Source organism: Elephantulus edwardii, unplaced genomic scaffold (genome assembly GCF_000299155.1).
Source record: "Elephantulus edwardii isolate Elephantulus edwardi_28Jun2011 unplaced genomic scaffold, EleEdw1.0 scaffold00195, whole genome shotgun sequence".
Lineage (NCBI taxonomy): Eukaryota > Metazoa > Chordata > Mammalia > Macroscelidea > Macroscelididae > Elephantulus > Elephantulus edwardii.
The window spans coordinates 3,156,743-3,182,551 of NW_006399945.1; the positions used below are offsets into that span (position 1 = coordinate 3,156,743).

The 25,809-nt window shown below is 41.2% G+C and overlaps 1 protein-coding gene across 1 annotated transcript in view; it reads right to left on the bottom strand.

The window, feature by feature from the left end:
- Positions 1–710: 710 nt before the first annotated feature.
- The window catches only part of AGPAT6 (1-acylglycerol-3-phosphate O-acyltransferase 6), a 64,560-nt gene continuing 39,461 nt past the window's right edge, over positions 711–25,809 (bottom strand). Inside the window, exons 3-13 of the mRNA XM_006896996.1 lie at positions 22,427–22,496; positions 21,958–22,258; positions 21,132–21,206; positions 19,577–19,666; positions 19,308–19,401; positions 18,562–18,677; positions 15,557–15,612; positions 14,744–14,829; positions 8,438–8,566; positions 8,272–8,351; positions 711–819 (exon numbers count right to left, since the gene is read on the bottom strand). Coding sequence (XP_006897058.1) covers positions 711–819; positions 8,272–8,351; positions 8,438–8,566; positions 14,744–14,829; positions 15,557–15,612; positions 18,562–18,677; positions 19,308–19,401; positions 19,577–19,666; positions 21,132–21,206; positions 21,958–22,258; positions 22,427–22,496 — 1,206 coding nt within the window. The remainder of the gene's footprint in view (positions 820–8,271; positions 8,352–8,437; positions 8,567–14,743; positions 14,830–15,556; positions 15,613–18,561; positions 18,678–19,307; positions 19,402–19,576; positions 19,667–21,131; positions 21,207–21,957; positions 22,259–22,426; positions 22,497–25,809) is intronic.

The window sequence follows — 25,809 nt, forward strand, 5'->3', positions numbered from 1 at the left end:
GATGGGGAAACCGAGGCACACATTAACAAAGAGTGAGTCACACAGGGAGTTCAGAGTCAGCACTGGATTTTGATGAGAATATGAGTCCTGGGTCTTACCACAGCCAGTAGAGGACAGCTAGCTTCTTCCCACCCCCTTTGGTGACTTCCCATGGGTAGTAACACAAGAGCAGAAAACTTCATTTTGCCAAAAGCCCCTGAAGACTAGGTTCCTCTCTACCAAACCTGGGGAACTCCACAGTGTGGGGCAATGTTAAGGCTGAAGCAAGTCACGGTACCTCAGTACAGCCGCTCCTCAAGAGTGAGCAGGTTCTTCCCCAGCAAAGCGGCCTGGGACGTGGGCCACTGTGACAGACTGACATTCAAACGTCCCTCACCGAATGTTGCTGATTCTTCCTAAACACTCAGTCCTTCACAACATGCTCGGGTGGAGAGTTGACTTTAATGGCATTCCTTCAATGGACTTAATTGTAAAAGAAATAAAAAGGCATTTCTTCCCTGGCTGTCACATCCAGCAGCACTCACTTCACACAGCTGGAGGGCAGGCTGCGCTGCCCTGGTGTCCAGGGATCCTGGCGCTCTTCGAGGAGCCCTGAAGTCTGGAAAGGACGCAGCATGGGGGCAGTGGTGGTGGTGGTGGCAGCAGCAACTCCAGCTGGCTCACAGGTCATGATTTGAGCGTGGTGGCTCTAGCCAGCACAAGGCGAAGACTCAGGAACGACTCCTGTCCTCGTGATTACCAACAATCATCTTGCTATACAACTTCTGCTGCTCCTCTTTGAATGTATCCTTCACCTTCTCCCTCTTCAGACCACCATCCCTGTAACAGAAAGGCTGGATGTCAGAGCAAAAAGAATCCCTACCCCGGCCCTATCATGTTGTTGTTGTTATAGGCCACAGAGATGGAGCTGACCCAGAACCGACCCTCCACTGGGCTTTCAGAGCAGTAAATCACATGGGAGGAGACCATCCATCTTTCTCCCATGGAATAGCAGGTGAATTTGAATCGCATACCATTGTATTGGCAGCTACTCACAAAACAAGACAAACTTGTCAAAAACAAAAGTACTCCAAGGCTCCTTCAGGATGACCTGGGATGGGCCCTGCATTCTGGGAGCCAACCCTTTCTACCTCAAGACTTCCACTTTTGTCCTGAGGTCAGTTTGATACTTGTAAATAAAACATTAAAAAGAAAAGGAAAAACCAAGCAAGATTAAGGGGAAAAGGAGAATTCACTATTCATACTTAAAAATATTTTAGAATTGATTTAGCCTACCAAGAATTTTAAAATTCTTTTTACTGTCACATTTATCTTTACCTCACAAAGGAAAAAAAGTATTCTGGCATCAGGAGGGTGAATCAGGCTCTAAAATATACTGAGATTCATTGGATTTATTTTCACCCCTCCACACTGGCTTTAAAGGAGTAATGAGAAAATTCAGTGGAGTATAACCCAGTGAAAAACCTCCAAATCCATGCAAATAAGAAACACAGACAAACCCAAGTTCTTCTTTCTTCCATACTTATGTACCAACCAAGTGTGTGCCACTGAGTCAACAAACTCCCAAGTATTTCAAGCCTAAGAACTAGGCCCCATAGGCAAAGCAGAGTTTCCTGAGGCATATCTAGGCAGTTAGAACTGCTAACCTTTTATCTAACATTAGATCATCTAACTGTGTTTCACTCAGAGCCAGATGTTACAGTATCTGATGGAACCAACACTGAAAACACCTGGATGGCTCCATCTAACCTCAGCACCTCCCAAATTCCTATAAAAATCCTGTATGGTTAGATCTATTTCTTCATAGCCCCATTCTTACCCACTTTGCTCACCAAATCCTTGCCTGCTAACCTCCAGATTTATCAAGACTTTCAATGACTAAAGAAAATTCATTCTTACCTTTAGCCTTTTTGCTACATCTTTTAAAACTCACCATACTTCTCCCTGTTCACTATTAGTGACGGAGAACATGAACCATTCAAGCTCTAGAAGCTGACAAATCTGGTTAAAAATCTAGCTCTAGGGCTTATTTTATGACTTCGTAAAAGTTACTTAACCTCTGAGAATTTTAGGTTCCTTCCTAAAGATGGTTTGGTTTTAACAAATACACTGGTCAAAGAAAATCTAGTACATCTATAAGGTTTTCAGGGTGCTCTGGTGGCCTAGTGCAAAGAAGTCATGCTGCAATTCCAAAGGAACATAGTTCAAATTCACCAGTTGTTCTACAGGAGGTTGGTAATCTCCTCTGTGCAATTTACATTCTCTGAAAACCCACCAGAGGGTCAGCTATGGGTCACTACTGACTTGACAGCACACAAGAGGTTTCCAGATCACCATGAAGTCATCCTTATCCAAGGAGACTGGGATTGCATGGGTGCCCAAATAGGCTGGCAGAAACTACAAAAGGGTACACAGAATTGGCTGCGTTGGTGGAAATAATCTGTCAGGTTGTCATATTGTATTAACTTGCGTGTAACTGTGAGCCTAGAACCAGTGCCACCAAGATTTCCAGTATCAATCAGTGGATTTCAAGTATCAATCAGTAAGGTCAGCCATGGTGGACATGTTTCAGCAACACTGCAATAGTAAGACAGACTAGGAAGAAGGACCTGATTATTTCTGGGGAGGAAAAAAGGTCACTGAAAACTTTCTAAATAGCAGCAGAACACAATCTTATCCACAGTGCTGGAAAAGAACTGAAAATATAACCAGGAGAGCACCATGCTAAGTGAACAAACTCAATGTCATAAAGACAAATACTATACAGGACCATTATTGTAGAGTGTGCATGAGGATTCAAGGAGGGGAGCAAGGGCGCTTAAACATAGGGTTGCACAAGTTGATGGGTGGAGAGAGGGACTGGTAAAGGAAAGGAAAAGGTCCAGTATGAAAAACAACGTACATGAACTTTAAATTTTGTATGTAAACCAGTATAAAATCAAACAAAATAAAAAAAAAATATATATATACACATTGACTGCCGTCAAGTAGGGCACAACTCATAGCGACCCTATGATCAAAAGGCGTGAAGCCTTTCTATAACTATCATCATTTATCAAAACAAATAGTTTCCAGAGGCAAGTTGTTGAGGAAGTGGATGCTATTCCTGCTTCTAAGTATATGAAAGCCCCTGATTCTTACTACCTTTGGAGGCACTCAAAATTACCTTTCTACAATTTTCTTATCTGGTGAAGATAAAATGGGATTATTTTAATAACACACACACCCCCAAAAAACAAAAAAAAACAAAACAAACAAACCCCAAACAGGATAGTGCTGCCTGCCTACTCTAAGCACCCTCTAAGCTCAACCATTGTCACCAATTTCATTTCAACTCAGTCACTTCACAGAGAGCAGAGTTGTCTAGTAGGACTTATAAGGTGGTAAATCTTTCTGAAAGCGAACTACCATTTTTCTCCCAGGGAGCAACTGTTGGGTTTGAATCATGAACCTTTTCGTTAGGAACTATGTGTTTTCATCACTGAGCTGCCACAGAGCTGACTAATACCTGCGTTGGTTGAGGGGCCTGTAAGTTGCACGGGAGGAGACTGCCCATCTTTCTCCTGTGAAGCTGCCGGTGGATGCCAGAAAGGGGCTGCCTTTGGGTTAGCAGCACGATCCCCTATGGACATCAGAGCTCCCCGGAGGATTGGGCGGTAGCTAGAAAATATGACCTTGATGACAGAAATGATGCTGGAAGACATCATGACAGAACTGTGCACTGGAACAACTTTTTTCACAACAAAAGACAACTAACTATATATTTGAACTTCAGCAGATGGAATACACAGAAGTCTGTATCTGTGGACACCAAAGAACCTCAATATCATCAATAAGAATGAGGCCAAGGACAGACTGTGGAACAGATCATCATTAAGTGCTAATATGGAACTTCAAAGTGAAGCTGAAGAAAATAGTTCATGAAAGCCAAAGGACTGTGCGGAGTACATCTCTCCTGAATCCAGAGGCAACAAATGGATGGTAGTGAACATGAATGGCCAAAGGCCAGGCAAGTTGTGAGCAATATCATACATGATAAAAGGAGAAAGTAGTGGGAAAAGGAAAGACCAAAATGGGTGGGTGTCAGAAGACACTCTGAAACCTGCTCTACAATGTAGAGAACCTACGCAAAGAGAAGAAATGGTGATGTAAAGGAGCTGAACAGAGATTCAAAGTACAACTTGAGAAGACAAAACGTGTTAAATGTACTGTACAGAGACCTGAAGTTAGCTCCTCCAAAGGTAAGAATATGCTAAGCATTTTTCCAACTAAAAAAAATGGAGGGGAAACCTCAAACTTTTAAGATGCAATACTGAAGGATTCTATGGGCAAAATACTGAACAATGGAGAAAGCATCAGAAAACGATGGATGGAAGGAACACAGTGTTAATGTACAAAAGAATTGGTCAATGTTCACCCACTGCAGGAGGCAGCACATTTGATCACAAACTGATGGTTTTGAAGGAAGAAGTCTAAGCTGCACTGAAAGTAGACATTTTTTTAGGAAAAAAATAAATTAAAAAAAATTTTTTTTGAGAAAAACAAAATTTCAGAAATTGATGGAGTAACAATCAAGATATAGACAGTTCCTAACTTATTACAGAGACGCATTCCTAATTGTGTCTTTGAGAATATGTAGGTTAGCTGCAACAAGTGCATAGGGCTCTTACTTTACCTTACTTTAGTTAAAAAAAAAAAGCCCACACCATTTTCAAAGACTTACAGGATGCATGCAAGCAAGTGAAGCTGCTTGTGATGAAAAACCCCTTTTAAAGCAGGGGTTAGTAGTGGTTTCAAAGCAAGTACATATTTACATAATAATAGCAGAGCTTCCAAAACAAGCTGCCATGCTCAAACTCGGTGGCTGGTGACACCACTGTGAATGTGTGCTGCACCATCCCACAGTCCTGCAACAATCCAACCCCCTGCACCAGGTCACCCGGAAGGCTCACTACACCACACCTGCCTCCGAACCCCCAGGGCTCTGACACAACATTTTCCCCATTCTAGTTACTGTGACAAATCAACCAAACTAGAAATTCTGGTCTGTTCTTGTTTCACTTTCTTGGTCATACAAAACCAGTTTGAAGTTCTACATTCAAGGGCAAACAGAGGTTGTGCATGAAGTTAGATGTTCGTGACCCTAAGAGGACCTCTGCTTCAACAAACAGACGCAATGCTGGATGTGCTCCCTGGTCTATGTGAAGAAGTTTGGCAGTGGCCTGGATGACCAACTTTTTAGTGGTCATATTTGTCCCTAGACTGAAGAAAGGTGACACAATTGAATGTGGAAATTATGAAACAATATTAATCTCACAAGCAAGTGAAATTTTGCTGAAGATAATTAAAAAGTGCCTACAGCAGCATACTGACAAGGAACTGGCAGAAATTCAAGCCAGGTTCAGAAGAGAACATGGAATAAGCATTATCATTGCTTTATGTCAAATGAATCCTGTTTGAAAGTAGAGACTATATGAGAAAGATATTTACTACAAGTAAGCATTTGATTATGTCAGTAGTCTTGACCATGGAAAAGCATTTGATTATGTCAATCCTGACAAAGCATAAGTAATACTGTGAAATAATGTGAATCCAAGAATACTTACTTGTACTTACATAAAGTGTATACTATTCAAGTGTCTTAAACAGAACAAAGTGATACAGTGTGGATTGTTGTTGTTGTTATGTGCCATCGAGTCGTTTCCGACTCATAGCGACCCTATGCACAACAGCTCTAAACCCTGCTCTATCCTGCGCCAACCGCACCGCCTCTGACACACCCATCCCGATTACCCCAGTCACCGAATCAATCCATCTCATAGAGGGTCTTCCCCTCCTGCGCTGTCCCTCCACCCTCCCAAGCATGATGTCCCTCTCCAAGGACCCCTCCCTCCTGGCAACATGTCCAAAGTATGTCAGACGAAGCCCCAGAATCCTTGCCTCCAAGGAGCAGCTTGGTTTAATCCTCTCCAAGATGGATCTGTTTGTTTTCCTGGCAGTCCAGGGTACCTTCAGTACCCTTCTCCAGCACCACAGCTCAAAAGCATCCACTCTCCTTCTGTCCTCCCTAGTCATTGTCCAACTCTCTGATGTATAACAAGCGACTGCAAATACCATGACCTGTATCAGGCGCACCTTAGTCTCCAGAGAGACACTGTTGCTCCTGAGTACGTTTGAGAGGTCCCTAACAGCAGACTTTCCCATCGCGATACGCTTTTTGATTTCCTGACTGCTGGTACCAAGAGTGTTAACTGTGGAGCCGAGCAAAGTGAAGCTGTGAACACTCTCAATCTCTTCATCATCCATCCTGACGCTGCCAATTGGTCTAGTGGCGAGAATCTTTGTCTTCTTGATGTTGAGCCTTAGTCCATACTGAAAGCTGCAGTCCTTGACCCTTCGCAGGAAGTGCATGAGGTCCTCCTCAGTTTCAGCAAGCAAGGTTGTGTCATCTGCATAACGGAGATTGTTGATAGATCTTCCACCAATCCTGATGCCACAATTCTCCTCATAGAGCCCAGCCTCTCGGATAATCTGCTCTGCATACATGTTGAAAAGGTATGGAGACAGGATGCATCCCTGGCGTACACCCTTCCCAATTTTGAACCATGCAGTGTTACCCTGCTCTGTTCTGACTATTCCCTCTTGGTCCAAGTATAGGTTTCGTATTAGCACAATTAAATGTTCTGGGATTCCCATTCTTCTCAGAGTCAGCCACAGTTTGTTATGATCCACATAGTCAAATGCCTTTGCATAATCAATGAAACACAGATAGACATTCTTCTGGTATTCCCTGCTTTCAGCCAAGATCCATCTAACATCAGCAACGATATCCCTAGTACCACGACCCCTTCTAAACCCAGCCTGGACTTCCGGCAGTTCTCTGCTGATGTGCTGTTCTAATCGTTTTTGGATGATCTTCAGCAGAATCTTGCTTGCATGTGAAATCAATGACACTGTTCTGTAGTGTGGATTAAGATAAAGAAAAATATGTATCAAGGTTATATCCTTTCATGATATTTAACCTGTATGCTGAGCAAATAAAAATGAAGCTGTACTATATGAAGAATGTGGTATCAGGACTGAAGGAAGGTTCTTTAACAATTTGTAATATACAAACTATAAAACCTCCCTTGCTGAAAAGTGAAGAGGACTTGAAGTATTTACTGGTGAAGATCAAATCTTCAGTATAGATTGCTCTCCAATATCAAGTAAAATTCTCCTAAGTGGACCGATAAGCAACATCATGATAAATAATGAAATTGTCCAAAATTTAATTTACTGGGTTTTTCAATAAACATCTATAAAAGCAACAGTGAGGTTATCAAACAATGTACCGCACTTAGCAAAATGTTTGGTCATGAACAACGATACAGTGTTAAAATCAGCGCTGTCACCATGAGAACAGACGCTGGTGTACCTCGTCATCCAAGCCACAGTACTGTCAGATGCTTCTTTAGCAGTGAAAGCAATTTAAAGCAGTGACGGCTTTCAATTATGGTGGTGGTGAAAAATGCTGATATGCCATGGAGAACTAAAAGAATAAACAAATGTCTTGGGAGCAGTACAGCCATGAATGCTCCTCAGAAGCAAGGATAGCAAGACTTCATCTCACATACACTGGACTTATCAGGACAGTTACCTGGATAAAGGAAAGGGTCAAGAAAAATGAGGACGACCTTTAATGAGAGACTAATACAGTGGTTGCAATAATGGGCTCAAATATAGTAACAACTGTGAGGATGGCACAGGACTGAACAGTGTGGCCAACACAGGTTGGTATAGGAATTGCTGATGGCATCTAAGAACAAGAGTAAAGAGGTGTTACTATTGTTAGGTGTTGTCACATTGAGTACAACACATGATGACCCTATGAACAACAGATCTGAACCCTGCCCTATCTCTGACACATTTGAGCCCACTGCTGCAGTCACTGGGTCAACCCATCTCATGGAAGGGTCTTTTTCTCTTTCACTGACCTTTCTTCTTTTCAAGTATGATGTCCTTTTCCAAGGAATAGCCTTGCCTAGAGGCACACAGAATTAACTCTGTGGTGCAAATCCATTTTCTCTGAGAAACAGGTCAAAGCAGCAGAGACAACTAAGACAGAAGTAGGAGAAAGGCATCAAACTGCTTACTATCTAGAAGTGGTAAGTCTAACTCTTCACACCAGGGGAAGGAAGACTACTGGCAAATGGAGTCAATAAACCAACATTTGCTTCAGAAACCTATGTTCTCCTAAACTTAGTGGATGAAGTGTGGCTCTAAACTTACCACAGTAGGTCCACAAGTCCTCCTTGCCTGGCAATGGCAGATTTCACCCTATTTGCAAATTGGACAGCATCTTCATCTGTCTGTATGAAAATGAATGAAACCACTCAATGCAGGCTCGAAGTAATAGGAGAATACAAGGAGACCTCTGTACGACTAGATCACCTACCTCTCTGGTCATGGGTGGCAGGTACCAAACGCTGCAGACAATGGCCCAGCTGGTCATCATTCTCAGCAGGTAAGTCACCATCCCATATTTGCTGCTGTTCCAAAAGGCATCACCAAACTGAGGATCATACTGGAGAAGAATGGAAAGCGAATGGTAAGTTGATAGTTCTCACAATGTGTGGTGTCAAGTTTCAGAGTGGGTCAACTGGAGCAGTCGCAGTGCTAGATAATGCCACTGTCAGACCCCTCAGGAACACTCCTGAAGCAAACACTACTTCCAGGAAGTTCTGACCTACAGCAACCTCCCCCTGACAGTATCAAACTTGTGCCGTAGGTCATGAAGGAGGACTCTCCTAATAGCCTTTCTCAAGAAAATCTTAAGCAGCCACCCCTCTTGTAAAAGCCATCTCCTGCATCACAGCATTTCTCTGATAAATATTTTAACATGTATATAACCCCAATAAGCACATTTATTTACTTAACTATCAACTTTTAGTATTCCTTCTGTTGCCCTAAACCAAGTCCGAGATAGACCTCTGTAGTTAAACTTTTACAAAGTCAGTTTTACAAGAAGACTCTCCTTTTAGTGGCCATGACTCTAGTAACTTAGTGGTAAGAAGCTGTAAAGCACTTGTTTGAATCCACCAGCTGATCCATGGTGGAAGGACAGTCTCCTCCCATGTGATTTACTGCCTCTGAAAACTCACTGGAGGATCACCTGTGAGTTGGTTCCAACTTGACAGTACATAACAAGAAATCATTAATTAATGGCCATGCACCTCAGAGTGTCAAGAGGTCTCAGTTACATGTGTTCTGCTATTTAAGCTTTATCACTTTCACTTCCCAATGACGTTCACAGAGGCAAAAAGTTAAGTGTTTCGTGAGCTATGTGGTTGTACCACCACACTAATTAGTCTCCCTTACACCAATTAAAGTCATTTACGTCACACCCAAGCAAGGGTAAGAGACATGAGGCAGAAGGGAAGTTGTGTAAGAAGCTATAAAACTAAATAAGTCCTTCAGAAGGATTCCTGAACCAAGTGTCTTGAAATTGCTATGGAATGCTGAAGGGGCACAACAGACAAGACCCTAGACAGACTATATAATTATAATGGGAAGACTTGGGACCACAGAGCAGAAAATTAAAAGCAGACAGTTTTAAGAGTTAATCTCCCGACACCAAGATGCCACTAGAAATTATGAATGGTCTGTCACTCGAACAGATTAAAAAGAAAACCCAGTAGGGATAATAGCAACTTGAGCCTGAGGTGGGTGGGAAATCTGTTACCATCACTTGGTTCAAATCCACTAGCTGCACAACAGGAGAAAGATCTCAGTTGTTTTTTGCCATTAAGGGGATTGAACAGCTTGCTAATAATGCAAGCAAAGTGAATAGCACATTTGGAGTAGAACAATGCCACTAAGGTAATGTGAAGATTTGATCAGTTTAGTTACAGTGTCAGGTTTAAATGAAGCCATAGCAGAGGGGAAAATGGGAATTTTCTGCTACCATCAAGAAAAAAAGAGCCTGAGGGCAGCACCCCCTGGATCCAATGGGGAGAGGGTCTAGAACTGTAAGGCAGTGATGGGCCTGAGGTAGTGACCACTGCAACAGAGGTGGCAGAAACAGGAATCTACTATGAGACAAAGCTTCAGGTTCCTGGTCCACAGAGCAAGAAAGTACAGTCTTTGTAAGGAGAGCAGGTGTCTTCAGGCATTTATCAGGTAGCTAATGTGCTGACTCACAGAGCCACAGGAAGGTGCCTATGGGCCTAGGCTTAATGGAAGAGTTGGGGGGGTAAGCTTTGTACATCTGACTGAGCAAGAGATAGGCCAAGGGCCAGAGAAGAGATACTGTAAGGAGGCTCGAGAAGAGAGACTGCTCTGACTGGAGAGCTGTGTCCAGAGTAATCTTGAACCTAAACAAGCCCCTATATGAGGATTTCTGTGAGTTCTATGTGGCCATTGGCAAAGGATTATCAAGGGAGTAGAGAATTGAGTGCTGTGGGAAGAATGGTTGGTGCTGGAATTGATAGAAGAAAGCATCTGGAGCATGGAACACAGATGCATGTCCGACCTCAATGAACTCAGCTTTGTGCTGGTGACATGAATGGAGATTCTCCCCCTTGTGAAGTCAACAGAGGTCAGATGCTGCTGTCACTTTACCCATTCCATTTCTGCATTATGATTAGAAAGCTGTATTTCATACATCACAAGAAGGAACAAATTTTTATATTTTCAGTGGCAATAAGAAAGGCTTTTGTTTAAATTCTGTTCCACGGCAGGGAGATGTGAAGAGGGAAGAACTGACGCTGTTGCTGTGAGGTGCTGTCGAGTGGACCACGACTCACAGTGACTCACAACAGGAACAGATTGAAACCGTGCCCTATCCTGCACCATCCCCTCAATCTCTGGCCTGCTAAATGGTAGATCATGACTTGATTTTCATGGAAATGTAAGAACTTAGGAACTGCTAAGGTTTTCCATGTCTAGTTACAAATGAAGGTCTTCCAAAACTTAGAAAAGTACCTGTGTAGCAGATACTTATCTGCTAAGTAGATACTTATCTGTTTAACCACAGATAAACCAAGCTTTCATGTTGAATTCTAGTCCTATTGTTGAGTCTAGACTCCTAGCAATTCTACAGTGCAGAGTAGAAGTGTCCTATGTGCTGTCATTTCCATGGAAGCAGATGGCCTCTCTTTCTCCCATGGAGTAGCTGCTGGGTTCAAACTGTTAACTGTTTGATTAGCAGATGAGTCCTTAACTACTGCAATAGTAGGATTTCCTTAATCACTAATGTTGTTGTTGTTAGGTGCCACTGAGTACAACTCACAGCAAAGCTATTAACAAGAGATCTGAACCCCGTACCATCTTGTGTCCTCCTCACCATCTGACACACTTGAGCCCATTACTGTGGTCACTGTGTCAATCCACCTTGTTGAGTCTTCCCCGTTCGCTGATCCTCCACCTATTCAAGTCTGATGTCCCTTTCCAAGGAATAGCCTCTCCTAGCAACACGTCCAAAGAATATGAGATGGAACTTTGTCATCCTTGCTTCCAAGGAACACTCGGGTTGAATTTTTTCCAAGATGTATTTGTTTATTCTTTTGGCAGTCCGTGAGATATTCAGCACATTTCTGCAACACCACAGCTCAAAGACATCAATTCTTCTTCTGTCATCCTTAGTCCAGCTCTCAGATGCATAGCAAGTGACTGAAAAGACCATGGACTGAATCAAGAGTCATCAAACTAACATCACTATTCCTCAGTAATTTGAAGAGGGCATTGAGAGAGGACTTGCCCAGTGCAATATGTTTCCTGTCAGTACTAAGTGTGTTGACTGTGGATCCAAGTAAGTTGAAATAGTTAACAATTTCTTCCTTTCTCTATCATGATGTTGCTTATCAGTTCGGAGGTGCAGATTTTTGTCTTCTTGATGTTGAAATGAAATCTATATTGAAAGCTGTACTTTTCTGCAGCAAGCATTTCAAGTCCTCAGTTTCAGTAAGTAAGGTTGTATCATCTGCATAAATGTAAATTGTTGTGGTGGTGGTGGTTAGGTGCCGTCGATTCATAGACGACTCATAGCAACCCTATGAACGAAAGGCCTGAGCACTGTTTGTACATCAGCTTTAAAAAATCCGAGTCAAATAATATTATACCTAAGATTCACAAGCATTTCTCTTAGAGGGAGTCAAAACTCTCCCTAAGGTTCATGCTCCAAAGATGGTCAAGAAACAATGTGAAAGCAATGGGTTTCAACAGCAGCATCAGCACCACCTGGGAATACATTAAGTAGGAACACATTTACCCAGAGATATGTTAGAGACACAAATCCTGGGTCCCTTCTTAGATTTACTGAACCAGAAACTTTAGACCTGAAGCCAAATAATCTGTTTTAGTAAATCCTATAAGTGACACAGATGCTGGCTAGCTTTTATATGCTGCTGCAACAGAGTAATATAGGATTCTACACAGTTGTTTGTTTTTAATAAACATAAACAGTAAAGCATCAACTCCCAATAACACAAATGCAGGATAGGACATGTGCAGTGTTAGTGCTACTCCCTAGTCTTTTACTCACATCAAACAATGGTAACAGGCTATGTTCCTAGACACTGCATAGTCAATAAACCAACTTGGCGGGCCTATGATTAATCAGAGTTCCCCTGTAGCCAATACTCACTTGCTACTTCTGTCTTACTGCAAAACTAACTCAAGTTGAGTTGCTGAGTGTTTGCTTTACCAAAAGGAACAACTCTTTCCTTAGAAAGCACTAGTCATGATGTTGTTAGGTAGTGCCAGTCAAGTATGACTCACAATGACACTATGAATAACAGATCTGAACCCTGTTCTAACCTGCACCATCCTCATCATCTCTGACACACTTGAGTCCACTGCTGCAGTCACTGTGCCAATCCATCTTGCTGACAGTCTTCCTCTCTTTTACTGACCCTTCACCTTTCCAAGCATGATGTCCCTCTCCAAGGAATAGCCTCTACTAGCAACATGTCTAAAGTATGTAATATGGAAGCTTTGCCATCCTTGCCTCGAAAGAGCACTCTGCTGAACTTTTTCCAAGACAAAGCTGTTTGTTTTCTGTGAAAGTCTATGGGATATCAGGACTCTTCTCCAACACTACAGCTCAAAGGCATCAATTTTTCTTCTGTCATTCTTATTCACTGTCTAGCTCTCAAATGATTAAAAAGCAAGTGATTAAAAAGGCCATGTCTTTAAACTGATATTACTACTGCTCCTCAGTAATTTGGAGAGGTCCTGACAGCAGACTTTCTCAGTGGACTACATCTCCTAATCTCCTGACTGTTGGTACTAAAGGCGTTGATTGTGGATCCAAGTAAGATGAAACTGTTAACAATTTCAATCTGTTCTCCATCTATCATGATGTTCCTTATTGGTTCAGTGATGAAGACTTTTGTCGTCTCGATGTTGAGATGCAATCCATATTGAAGGTTATAGTCTTTGAACCTTTGCAGTTAAGTGTTTCAAGTCTTCCTCTCTTTCAACAAGCCAAGATTGTGTCACCTGCATCATGTAGGTTGCTGATGAGTCCTCCTCTGCTCCTAATGTCTCATCCTTCTCCATAGAGTACAGCTGCTTAAATGATTTGCTGTGTACAGACTGAATAGTTCTGGAGAAAAAATATAACCTGACACACACCTTTCATGATTTTAAACCATGAAGTGTTGCCTTGCTCTACTCAAGCAACAGTATCTCAGTCTAGGTATAGGTTTTGCATTAGCGTAATTAAGTGTTCTGGGATTCCCATTCTTCTAAATGTTAGCCATTGAGAAGAAGTCATGTAGGGAAGTAAAAATAAAGAACTATCTCTATAGAACGTTCTATAGAGAACAGACTCTTGCAGAACTTTCAAGACTAAATTCTAAATGTAACACTGACACAAATTTATCTGGAGCGGAGATTTCAAACTATTAGTTTATTAATGCAAACATATAGATAATAACCTATTTTTAAATTGTATATTAATTTGATAATAATCTGTTTTTAAAGAATTAATAATGTGAGGCCTAAGTTTATTTTTAAGAATATTTGCCAAAAAAAAAAAAGAATATGTATTTATGAAATCAGAAGGACGTGAAGAAAAAGAAAAGAGTAAAGGTAAATAAAGTAAACTGGTTGATTCCCACCTCTCCAAGTGAATGTAAACACTGAGAGGTATACTTCTTTATTTTATTAATTTTAATGAACTGTTTCAGAGATTTTGGATTTCCATTCATTCATTGTTGCATTTTTGTTCCTGAGAGGTATACTTTTCTAAAGGTGAGATATAGATTAAAGAATGTCTTAATATTATTTTCTTAATATATCGTTCTTATGTAATAACACTGTCATTATTTCTTTAGAGATAAGGATCTATCTTTAACCATTCATCCTCCTCACATCTCTACTAAATGTTCAAACCCAGCCTGGCTTAGTCATACACCAACTTCCTGCTTTCCATGGAGAACATCTTGTGTTTCATCAGCAGGTCTATGAAGAGCTAATATATTGGGGGGAAATGCAAAGTTTGGGAAGCATTTACCATTTCCTGAATCTGGTGTCAGCAGCAAGGTGTGGAAGGAGCCTGGCTACCCCTCAGTAAATACCTCCCGGCCCCTTTTGACAGAATTTGGACAATTTGGCCTGTAACAGTCAGTCCCCCATGTGTTCTGCTTGAGAGGACCAAACTAAGGACTTAGTGACACTAGATCTTTCTCCTAGTTCGTCCTGCTGGTCTGTTCAAGGCAGCTGTGATAACAATGTGCACCCTTTAAAAGTCTTGTACCTTGATAGCAACAGGGTAAACAGTAGCTCCAATTTCAAAACTTCCCTTTTTGAACATCATCACCGATGTATTATTAATGCAGGTTCCTGAAAAACAGGAGAGTGTGAAATATTATTTCTTTTGACCTTTTACCCCAGAGATTAAGTGTTCCTTAAAAAGAGAAACTAAAACCAAAACCTAATGACTCCTCAAACAGAATAAAACTATCACCTTCCTATCTTGTGAGCAAATCCGTAAGAGGGAATACTTCATTGCTTCCTATGCTCTTTTTACAAGACCATTTTCCCTCAGCAGACTTGGGTGGTCTCAGTAAGAACTATATATGAAGATCAAAGACTTAAAGAGTTTGAAAGAAAGTTTCTTTTTTTTTTAATAAATAAACTTGCTCTGGAGTCCCTGGGTTGCACAAAAGGCTGTGTCTGACTACTAACCCAATGTTAGTGGTTCAAATCTACCCAAAAGTGTTTTAAAAGAGAAGTCTGATGACCACACTCAGCCACTGAAACCCCTCAGGGGCACAGTTCTCCTCTGACACACACAAGGTCAGCAGGAGTCAGGGCTGACTCAAGAGCAATCTTTTAGAAAATATATTTTATATTTTATTTTGTTTTGTCTTAGATTCACTTTATCTTACTCTTAAGTCTAAGCTCTGAAATTGCCAGAAGTTTTAATTTTACAATACACGTTAAGGGGATCTCATTATTATTCACGGAGGCTAGCTGACCTGGTTGCTACACCTAGTTCCCAGGCCAACCCACAGGCATAATTCTGCATAGTTTCCCTGCTCAGTTCTCCATCAAGATCAGTCCTTACCTTCGGGGAAAATGAGGATAGGCAGCTTGCTTTTATCCTGAACGTGCTCAGTAAGTCTTTAGAACAGAAAGAGAAAACCAAAGTTAGATAACCTGTGTCCATCATTTCAAAGTAATTTACAAGTAACCAATTTGCATGTGCCACTCCTTCAAATGTATAAAAGCAGGTTAAAATATATAAACCTGTCTTTTATAATCCAAAATCTAAAACTGAGGGAAAAGAAAACTTAGAAAGTCAGAAAAACACTATTCTTTCCATATAATTTAAAAAGGAAGTATCAAAAGTCTACTAGATGTTATTGTTCAGTCTTGGGAATATATATTAAAAGTTTGTTTGCTTTAAAAAAAGGCTGGCCAGGATGTGGCACGCAGCACCCTCAATAAATGTGTCGACCGCTGCAGAGCAGCCTGTCCATGCCTAAGTCGAAGACCACCTTGCACAATACTCTGTCCTGAGAGATGCAACAGAGAAGAGCTGGTGTGGGCTCATTTAGTCTACGGAACAGACTCTCACTGGAGACTGAATAATTCTTAGTCTGCTGCAAAGCTTACCCAATGAATTATTTGTACTAGATATACTTTCTTTCATTTGAAAACAGGGTCCTCAGCTTCATTGACTTGGTTTTTAATTTTGAGATTTTAATCCATTTCGAGATTTCAAACATATATTTTTTTTTAATAATTATGGAACGCTTCATGAATTTTCGTGTCATCCTTGCGCAGGGACCACGCTTATCTTCTCTGTATTGTTCCAATTTTAGTGCATGTGCTGCCAAAGTGAGCGCTCAAGTATTATTACTTTTAAGTTCATATCTTCTATTGCATGGAAATAAGGAAATAAAACATTATTAACTTGGTAAATAAAACTAAGGCTTCCACACTTTTATGTTGTTATTGTGTATGGCAGAGTCGGAACCAACTCATAGCTGACCCTCTGGTGGGTTTTTCAGAGGCTTTTTAACAGGAGATGACTTTCCATCTTTTTCCTGCAGAGTAGCTGGTGGATTCAAACAATGTTCCTTTGCATTGGCAGTTCAATTCTTTACAAATAAGCCACCAGAGCTCCTTAACTTTAATAATTCATGTTTTAGAAAATATTTTTATCATGAAAACTATACAGGTTCAGGAGACAATAATATGAAAAGTACCAAAAATAGAAAAACCTTAACTCCACTGCAGAGAAATTTTAAAATCTCTTTACACTGTTATTATATACCAATAAGTATAGAGGCAGTAAATTGCAAAGGAAGAAAATGCTCATCTTTCTTCTGTGGAGAAGCTGGTGGATTTGAATTGCTTGTCTTAAGATTAACAGCACAACTACTTATCATTAAAAGTCACCAAAGCACACCTTTTTTATTGTTGTTTTGGTTGGTTGTTCATTTTTTTTAAATAAAATTTATATTTTATATTGGTATATTTTCAAAGTTCATAGACATTGTTTTTCCATTAGATCTTTCCCAATTCCTTTACCCACCCTTCCCTCTACCCACCAAACTATATGAACCTATGATTAACCACCCCTCACCACACCCCCTCCCCATCTTCACCACTCTGCTCCCACCCTCTCCCCCTTGCACATCCTAATGCACATTCCACAATAATGGTTTCACGCAGCACCCGTCCCCATGGGACCAAGTCAGGTCAGCCAGCACAACACTCCCCAGTTCCTCCCAAGCTAGGCCGCGATTTATAAAACCACTGCTCCTGGGTACTGTATAGTTTTCCATTGTGTGAATGCACCATAATTTCTCAATCCATTCCATTGTGGTTGGACATCTGGGCTGTTTCCATGTTCTTGCAATGGTGAATAATGCTGCTATGAATAGTGGTGTACATGTCTCAGTTTATGCCTCAGTTCTCATTTTCTCGGAGTATATTCCAAGTAGTGGAATAACTGGGTCATATGGAATTTTATGTTCAGCTTTCTGAGGAAACGTCAAACTGCCGTCCAGAGTGGTTGTACCATTTTACAATCCCTCCAGTATAGTGCTGTTGTTGTTATGTGCCGTTGAGTCGCTTGTGACTCATGGCGACCCTATATACAACAGCCCTAAACTCTGCTGTCCTGTGCCAATCACATTGTCTCCAATACACCCATCCCAATTACCCCAGTTACTGAATCAATCCACCTCCAAGAGGTCCTTCCCCTCCTGCGCTGTCCCTCCACCCTACCAAGCATGATGTCCCTCTCCAAGATCAGTCCCTCCTTACAACATGTCCAAACTATGTTATACAGAGCCTCAGAATCCTTGCTTCCAGGGAGCTGCCCAGTTTAACCCTTTCCAGGATGAATTTGTTTATTTTCCTAGCAGTCCATGGTATCCTCAATACTCTTCTCCAGCACCACAGCTCAAAGGCATCAATTCTCCTTCTATCCTCCTTAGTCACTGTCCAAATCTCTGATGCATAGCAAGTGATTGCAAAAGACCATGGCCTGTATCAGACCCACATCAATCTCCAGAGAGACACCATTGCTCTTCAGTACTTTTGAGAGATCCCTAAAAGCAGACTTTCCCATCGCAATACGTCTTTTAATTTCCTGGCTACTGGTGCCGAGAGTGTTGACTGTGGAGCCAAGCAAACTAAAGCTGTGAACAATCTCAATCTCTTCACCATCCATCCTGATGTTGCCAATTGATCCACATCCTCTCCAACATTTATTACTTGCTGTCCTGTTAAACTTTGCCACTGCTACTGAGGTGAGATGGTATCTCATTGTGGCTTTGATTTGCATCTCTCTTTTTGCCAGTGATTTTGAGCATTTCTTTATGGGTCTGTTGGCCATTCAAATGTCTTCCTCTGTGAAAATTCCTTCCATGTCTTTTGCCCATTTTCTAATTATGACATCAGCCTTTTTCTTGTGGAGACCCTGTAGGATTTTGTGATCTTCCTTTTAGAATGCAAATCGAGTAGAGATTTATTCAGTTTCCACATGGATGGTTTTATAAGCTTTACCCTCCTGTGGTTAATTTCTGGTTTTACAAGAGTATTTTGCAGGTTTACCTTTTAGCCACTAGGTGGCGATCTTTTACTTCAGAGCGCTCAAACCAGACATGAGGGCAGGCCTTTACCATGGCTCTCTGAATCACACCCATAAGTCCTCCATGCACTTGGCCCACCTAATCTCGGACAAAGAAATAATTATTAGTGAGTCATTTTCATACAAATGTTGTTTTTAGGTGCCATCAAGTCGAGTATGACTCATAGCAACTCTACGAACAGATCTGAACTCTGTCCTATCCTGTGCCATCTACCCACCCCTAACATCTGGGGGAAAATACCCCAGGGTCTATGGTGAAGTACCTTATACTTAACCTTCGACCAACTGTGATTTCCTGCTAACCACAGGCTTCTCACTATCACTTCAAGCCTTAAATTTCTGTTACTGATACCAGACAAGTGAAATCAAAATCATCACTGAAAACCTCCAAACTACAAAGGCTAAGGAAGACCTTGTGAAAAAGATCCATGAAGCTAGTACCTTCAAAGCTTTACTTCTTTAATATTCACCCTTTTTCAAGGTTAAATTATAATATTCAACCACACAGCAATTTAAGGCCACCTCTGCTCAGAATATCCTCTATTTAAATTGCAAAGAGTTCCCAGCAGCAACAGAAGCCAAGGTGACCATGCATATACAGAAGCATGTCTGAATATTTATACACTAAAAAGAAGGGCCCAGAAGCCCCTGAGTCATGACTGATTTAAGATAAAACACTATCACAGAAAACAAAAGAAAGATATCTTACCATGGCATAGTAGCCATCACTGGCCAGAATGATTACATCAATAGGAGAGGTATGATTGGCCACACAGATGCCACCATTTCTAGGTCTGTTTTCCCTGGGTTTGAAAAAATGTATGCAAAGTAACAAAAACTGGAGTGAAACAATTTATTTAGAAATCATCCCTCCCTCACAAGTATGATTTCTAACTAAAAGCTCCCCCTGTCTCTGGTAGTGGGTGGGTCAGGGGTCATGCCTGCAGCTGGTGTACTGGTGGAGCACAGTGGCCTTACCTGTCATGGTAGGTGATGATGGCTGTCAGAGCGCGCACACAAATCCGGTAACACATCAGGTGAACATGTTTACTCAAGAATTCTTTAAACCTGTAACAAGATGGAAATTCATGTTTTATTTTACATTTAGGACAAGGCAAGAAAAGTTGTTCACTCCAACAATTCAACTGCTCCAGTCTACTGTCCTTTATGACTGCAAAATTCATTTGTAAGTATTAGTAAGCAGCTAATAAGTCCAACAGGAGATGCACTGTTAACTCAAAGGCTACATATCTCTGGTGGTTCAAATCCACCAGTGGCTCTGCAGGAAAAGAGATAGTCAATCTCCCCCTGTGCAATTTAGTCTCAGAGAACCAAGGGAAGGTCAGCAATAAATCAGTTCCAACTTGATGGCAATGAGTGAGTATATATGGCAGAATCTTGTATTAGCACCTGCATGTTAATGTATAAGCAAACAAATGATGATGACACTTGCTAAAATTCACCTAAGTTAGTGGGCTTAGGGTTCAGAGCCCTAGAATTTCAGTATGGTGGACCAAGGTGTCGCCTAATTCCTTCTTCCTCCTCAGTCAGTACTGAGAGGAAGAACAGATGTCAGAGTCACACATCCTCACCTGCTCTGGGCAAAGAGAAGTCTGCTGAGCCCCACAACTCCCTAAAGGGATAGAGTTCTCTTTTTTTTAAAAAAAAAAGTATACATATATATGTATATATACACATATACTTATGTGTATATGTACATATATGTCTAATAATTTTTAAAAATCCTATTTTCTTGCCAACTTCTCAAATGCAAATTTGTTATTAGTTGCCTTCAAAGTGGACCCACTCATGGTGACCCCCTGTGTTAAGAGTAGAATTGATCCATAGTGTTTTTTGGCTACAATCTTTACAGAAGCAGTTCAACAAGTCTCTCTTCCACAGAGCCACTAAGTGGGTGCGAACTCCTTTTGGGTTACCAGTAGACTGCAAACTGGTTATACCACCCAAGCTTCCTAGAATGCTGAAAACTAAACAACATGCTGCCAAATCGGCTAATAGATGAGTCTTGAACTCAGCAAGCACTTCTGTCGTTTTTCCCATTTGCTTTTAAAACAGGAAATGTGTAAGGGCTGGAGAGGGAAAAAGAACACAGTTGTAGACAGATTAATAATGACACTGTCCACAGGGAGTTAGTCTGCTAAGCCAAAGGTGGTGTACCTCTCTGATGGTTCAAATGCATCAGTGACTTCACAGGTAGAAGACAGGTAATCTCCTCCTGTGCAACTCAAGGCCTCAGAAAACCTGCTGCAAGGTTGGCAAGCAGTTGGTTCCGCAAAGAGTTTTTCAGAGTTCAGATGCCAATGTTATTATTGATTTATTTCAATCAGCTAAATCCCACAGATTTGGCTCCATCTAAAGATGTCACCTGCCCTTTAGTATCACTGAAGTTCAGAGGCTTAACAGGCTTCTTGTCTACCCAGGATAAGGGGAAGATGTGACTCTGACTTTTGTCAGAGAAACACAATTCCTAAAATAAGCTCCCTTTAGTCAAAGACAGTAGAGTTCTACTCACCTCCCATTTGGCAAATATCCCACCATGGTTGTGCCCACCACCAGAAGGCTAATCCCCGTGAAAGCAAGAGCAATCCTGTAAGAAGAAGACGAGTTAGAAGGCAGTAAATTCTTGCACCAAGTATAGAATTTTATGTGTGAAAATGAAAGTGGACATCATGAATACCAATCCAAAGAGCTAATCACTAAGGCCAGTCCTGGGCAAGTTCCACCAGAAGTGAGAGCAGGCCTCTCAAAAAACAGATCATTTCCAGTCCCGACTCACAGTGAACTCTGGATTTGGGGTCAGGTGACCGCAGCTCCTCAGGCCGCGGGCAGCCAGATAATGAAAATCCTAATTCTGCCTTTTCTACACCAGGACACCTGCCGTCCTGATGGCTTATCTTTCCCTTAGGCTTTCAACCTTGGCAGAAGCACAGCTCCTTTGTGAAGCAATAGGAGGCAGAGCCTGAAGGGATGGCATCTGGCAAGACATACTCAGAACAGCACAAGGTACAGAAAGACTGAGATCAATATTGCCTCTGTATAGAGGCAGGAAAGAACTACCTCTGCCCAGGAAAGAAAAGCCAGAAGGACATGATGTTTCCTCTGCTCCCAGATAAGCAATGTGTCTTCATGAAACTGTCTATCTGTTATGTGGAGACTTCAGTGGCTATTAAAGGACAATCCCCTTCTAAGAGGCAGTGGGACTTGCCAGTAAAAGATTCTTACTGGTCTTCTTTCTAAAATGGAATCACAAAGTGGAGGGAGTAAGATAGGAAAATGATGCATTAGGCCTAGGTGGCAAAAGCTCAAGACCCATTCTCCCCACCATGCCCTGCCCTCACCTGAGTGGTAGGAGGAAGCAATACCGAATCAGCACGCCTAACCCCCATAACACAGTGAGCCGCAGGCTGATATACTGAAAGTTATAATTGGTTCTGCTTAGCAGATTCCAGGACTCCAACTCCTCTGCTGAAAATCTCTTTGTCACCTCATCATCCATAATAGTTTCCATTCCTTTCCGACAAAAGTAGAAAATGTCAGAGAGCTCAAACTCTGGAGTGTTATCCAGAGCCTTACTACTCCCACTTCGGCGAATTTCTTTGATTTCTTCTTCTAGGGAAGTGGGATCTTTTGCAATGATTCCTGCAAAGAGAACACCTTGGTCAAGCAGCATGCTGGAAGAGAGTATGTCAGACACATTTGAAGTACACACCCTACATCTTCTACAGTGAAGTGTAAGTGTGACCATGAAAGATTTAGGAACACATTTGGGAAGAACCTTACAGGATAAGAATCAAGGCACCGTCTTACCATTGGTATAGGGCTTATAAAGTTGGTGGTTCTTTTCCTTGGCTCCCCTCTCCATCCTTAAGGTAGCCCACTGTGAGGAAAAGACAACAAACAAGAGCAAGAATGAAATCTTTCATTTTGTCAAAGCCTCCTTTTCCAGTCGGCTGAGATCAGATGTGAAGAAAGCACACATTCTAAATGGAGGCCAAACCCCTCTACTCCCAGGTAAATCTGTTTGTTGGTAACTAGGACCAAAAGTTGACAGTAACCTATAAGCTGGGTAAGGAATGTGATTAAGTTTCTCAGGCCTAGCTGCCTACCTTCCCAAACTCTACGCACCCAAGTTACTTAAGGAACTCACTAGTTTACACTGGACAAACCTGACAATTTTGTTCTTTAGTGACAAATGGTAGCTGTTCACAACAGCAAAATCAAACATCATTTTAGGCCGATAGCTTATCACTCCATCAGGCCGAGATCCCAAATTATTATAAGAAAGCAACACTTTTTATCTTTAAGTAGACAAAGAATTAAATAATGTGTTTGCCTAGGCTGTGTATTCCACCCTTTAGTAACAGAGGAACTCCATGGCTGACACAGAAAGGCCTTGACAGGATTTGCTAGTTGCTGTTTAGTATGACTCACAGCAGCTCCATGTGCAGAATAGAAATACTTCAGAGGGTTTTAAAAGATGGGACCTTCTAAAAGCAGGTCTTCAGGGGCCTCTGGGTAAAGAGTTCAAACCCCTCAATTTTGACTGGTATATTTGAGAGCTAACCATTTGTGTTACATGGAGACTCCTAGAGAGGCACTTAATTGTGTTTATAAAAAAAAAAAAGAAGTGTGTGTGGAGATAAAATAATCTAGGTTCAGATCTCAAGTTTAACAGTCACTGTGTTCCTAGGGGAGCTCTGCTGGCCTAGTGGAAAGAAGCTGTACTGCAATCCCAAAGATACACGGTTCGAATCCACCAGATGCCCTGCAGGAGAAGGAGGGACAATTTCCTCCTGTACCAGTCAGATCTGATTTGATGGTACATTCACACAAAAATAATAAAATAAATTTAAAACAAAAAAAAAAAAAACCCAGTCACTATGTTCCATAAACAATTCAGTGTTACTCTCTTTATTTTAAAAAGGGTATTCATAATACCTGACCCTATTTCATGAGGTCAGTGAGGATAAAATAAGATTACTATGTAACAGAATTTGGGAAACTGTTAAAGTACTCTGGGTGCCCTCACAGTTAATGAAATAAGTGGACTCTAGATGTCAGAATCTAGAAGCGATGTCTCCAGAACTCTTCTTCTTGCATTAAAATCCTTTCAACTGTGTAGCAAATGAGAAACAGAGTTTGAATCTTTCCTATTATCAAATAATCAGACGTTAGAAACATGAGCACTTATCCCCTAAAAAACATTTTTTTTAATCACAGGCTATAAAAATAGTGGGTCAAAGACAAAGAATGAGTATTTCATAAACTCTCTTTCAAAAAAGCTGGTTTTTACAGTAAGCAAGATAAACTCTAAAGAAGTTCTACTCTGTCCTAGAGGGTCACTATACCAGGAAATAACTTGGTAGCACTGAGATTTTATTCAAGGGCCCACTGTTTCAAAAGCTGATGGCTTGTCTTGCTTCTTAGTTTGTCTTAATCTGTCAGATTCATTATAACCTGTCCTAAATGAGTGACCATGCTGGTATTTAAAATACTGGTGGCATACCTTCCTGCGTGATGGCAACAAGCAAGTCACATTATGACAAACTGAGAAAAGTAATGACCCTCAAAAACCCTATGAATAGCAATGGAACACTGTGGTATACAGTGCCAGAAGATGGGCCCTACAGGTTGGAAGGAATTCAAAGTATGATGAGGAAAGAACTTGCTCCTCAAATCAGAGTTCACCTTAACGGCACAAATGGAATAAAATTTTCACTCAGTGAGGGGTTGGGGTCTTCATCTGCTGATGTGGTCTGACTAAAAAGAAAGAAACCAGCTGTAATTAGAATTATAAATTAGAATGTGGAATGCATAAAATATGTATCTTGGTAAATTGGAAATTGTAAAAAATGAAATGGAATGCAGCAAGTACTGCATTAGTGAGCAGAAATGTACTAATACTGGCCATTTCTAATTGGACCATCATATGATACACTAAGCTGGGAACAATTTAAAGAGGAGGATGATGAATTCATTATTCAAAAGAATATTTCAAGACCTACCCTGAAATAAAATGCTGACAAGATTAATACATATACAAAGACAAAGTTCTGTAAACACAACTATTATTCACAACAGCCAAAATGAAACTGAGGGAAGATATTTAGGGAGCTCTGCTGGTGCAGTAAATAAGGGCTGCGCTGTTAACCTAAAGGCAGCATCTTTCTGGTGAAAGGCAATAAATCACACAATAGGAGACTGACTATCTAAGCAGCTGGTGGACTGAATCATATACCTCTGGTGTCCTCATGGCAAGGCCACCAGCTATTCTGTAGAAGGACAGGCAATCTCCTCCTGTACAACTAACTGACTCTGATACCTTACAGAGGGATGAGGTTGATTCCAACTCTAAGGTACACAACAATAACAAGCCATCAAAGCTGCCAACGGAATACATGCTGTTCAATGGGTACCAATGAGTTACATATAATTCATAGTGATCCTATGAACAAATCTGAAACCTGCCCTATCCTTCTCATTCCCAACATAAATGAACCTATTGTCGAAGGCATCATATCAACTTATCTCACTGAAGGTCTTCTTTTCCTTCACTGATCCTCCAACTTTCCATACACCAAGTCCCTTTCCAAGGGCTAGTCTCTCTTAGCAACATGCTCAAAGAATGTAAGATGAAGCTTTGCCATCTTTGCCTCCAAGGAGAATTCTCTGACTGCACCTTCTCCAAAATGTATGTATGTTCTTTCGTCAGTCTATGGGGTATTCAATACTCTTCTCCACCATAACTCAAAGGTGTCAATTTTTCTTCAGTCATCCTTAATTGACTTTACCATCACAATACATCTTTTAATTTCCTGGCTACTGGTGCCAAGAGTGTTGACTGTGGAGCCAAGGAAACTAAAGCTGTGAACAATCTCAATCTTTTCACCATCCATCCTGAGGCTGCCAATTGGCCCAGTGGTAAGAATCTTTGTCTTCTTGACATTGGGCCTCAATCCATATTGGAGGCTGCAGTCCTTGCACCTCTGCAGCAAGCACCTCAGGTCCTCCTCACTTTCAGCAAGCAGAATTGTGTCATCTGCATATCGCAGATTGTTGATAGATCTTCCGACGGGAAAGTCTGCTGTTAGGGACCTCTCCAAAGTACTGAAGAGCAATGGTGTCTCTCTGGAGACTAAGGTATATCTGATACAGGCCATGGTCTTTGCAATCAGTTGTTATGCATCAGA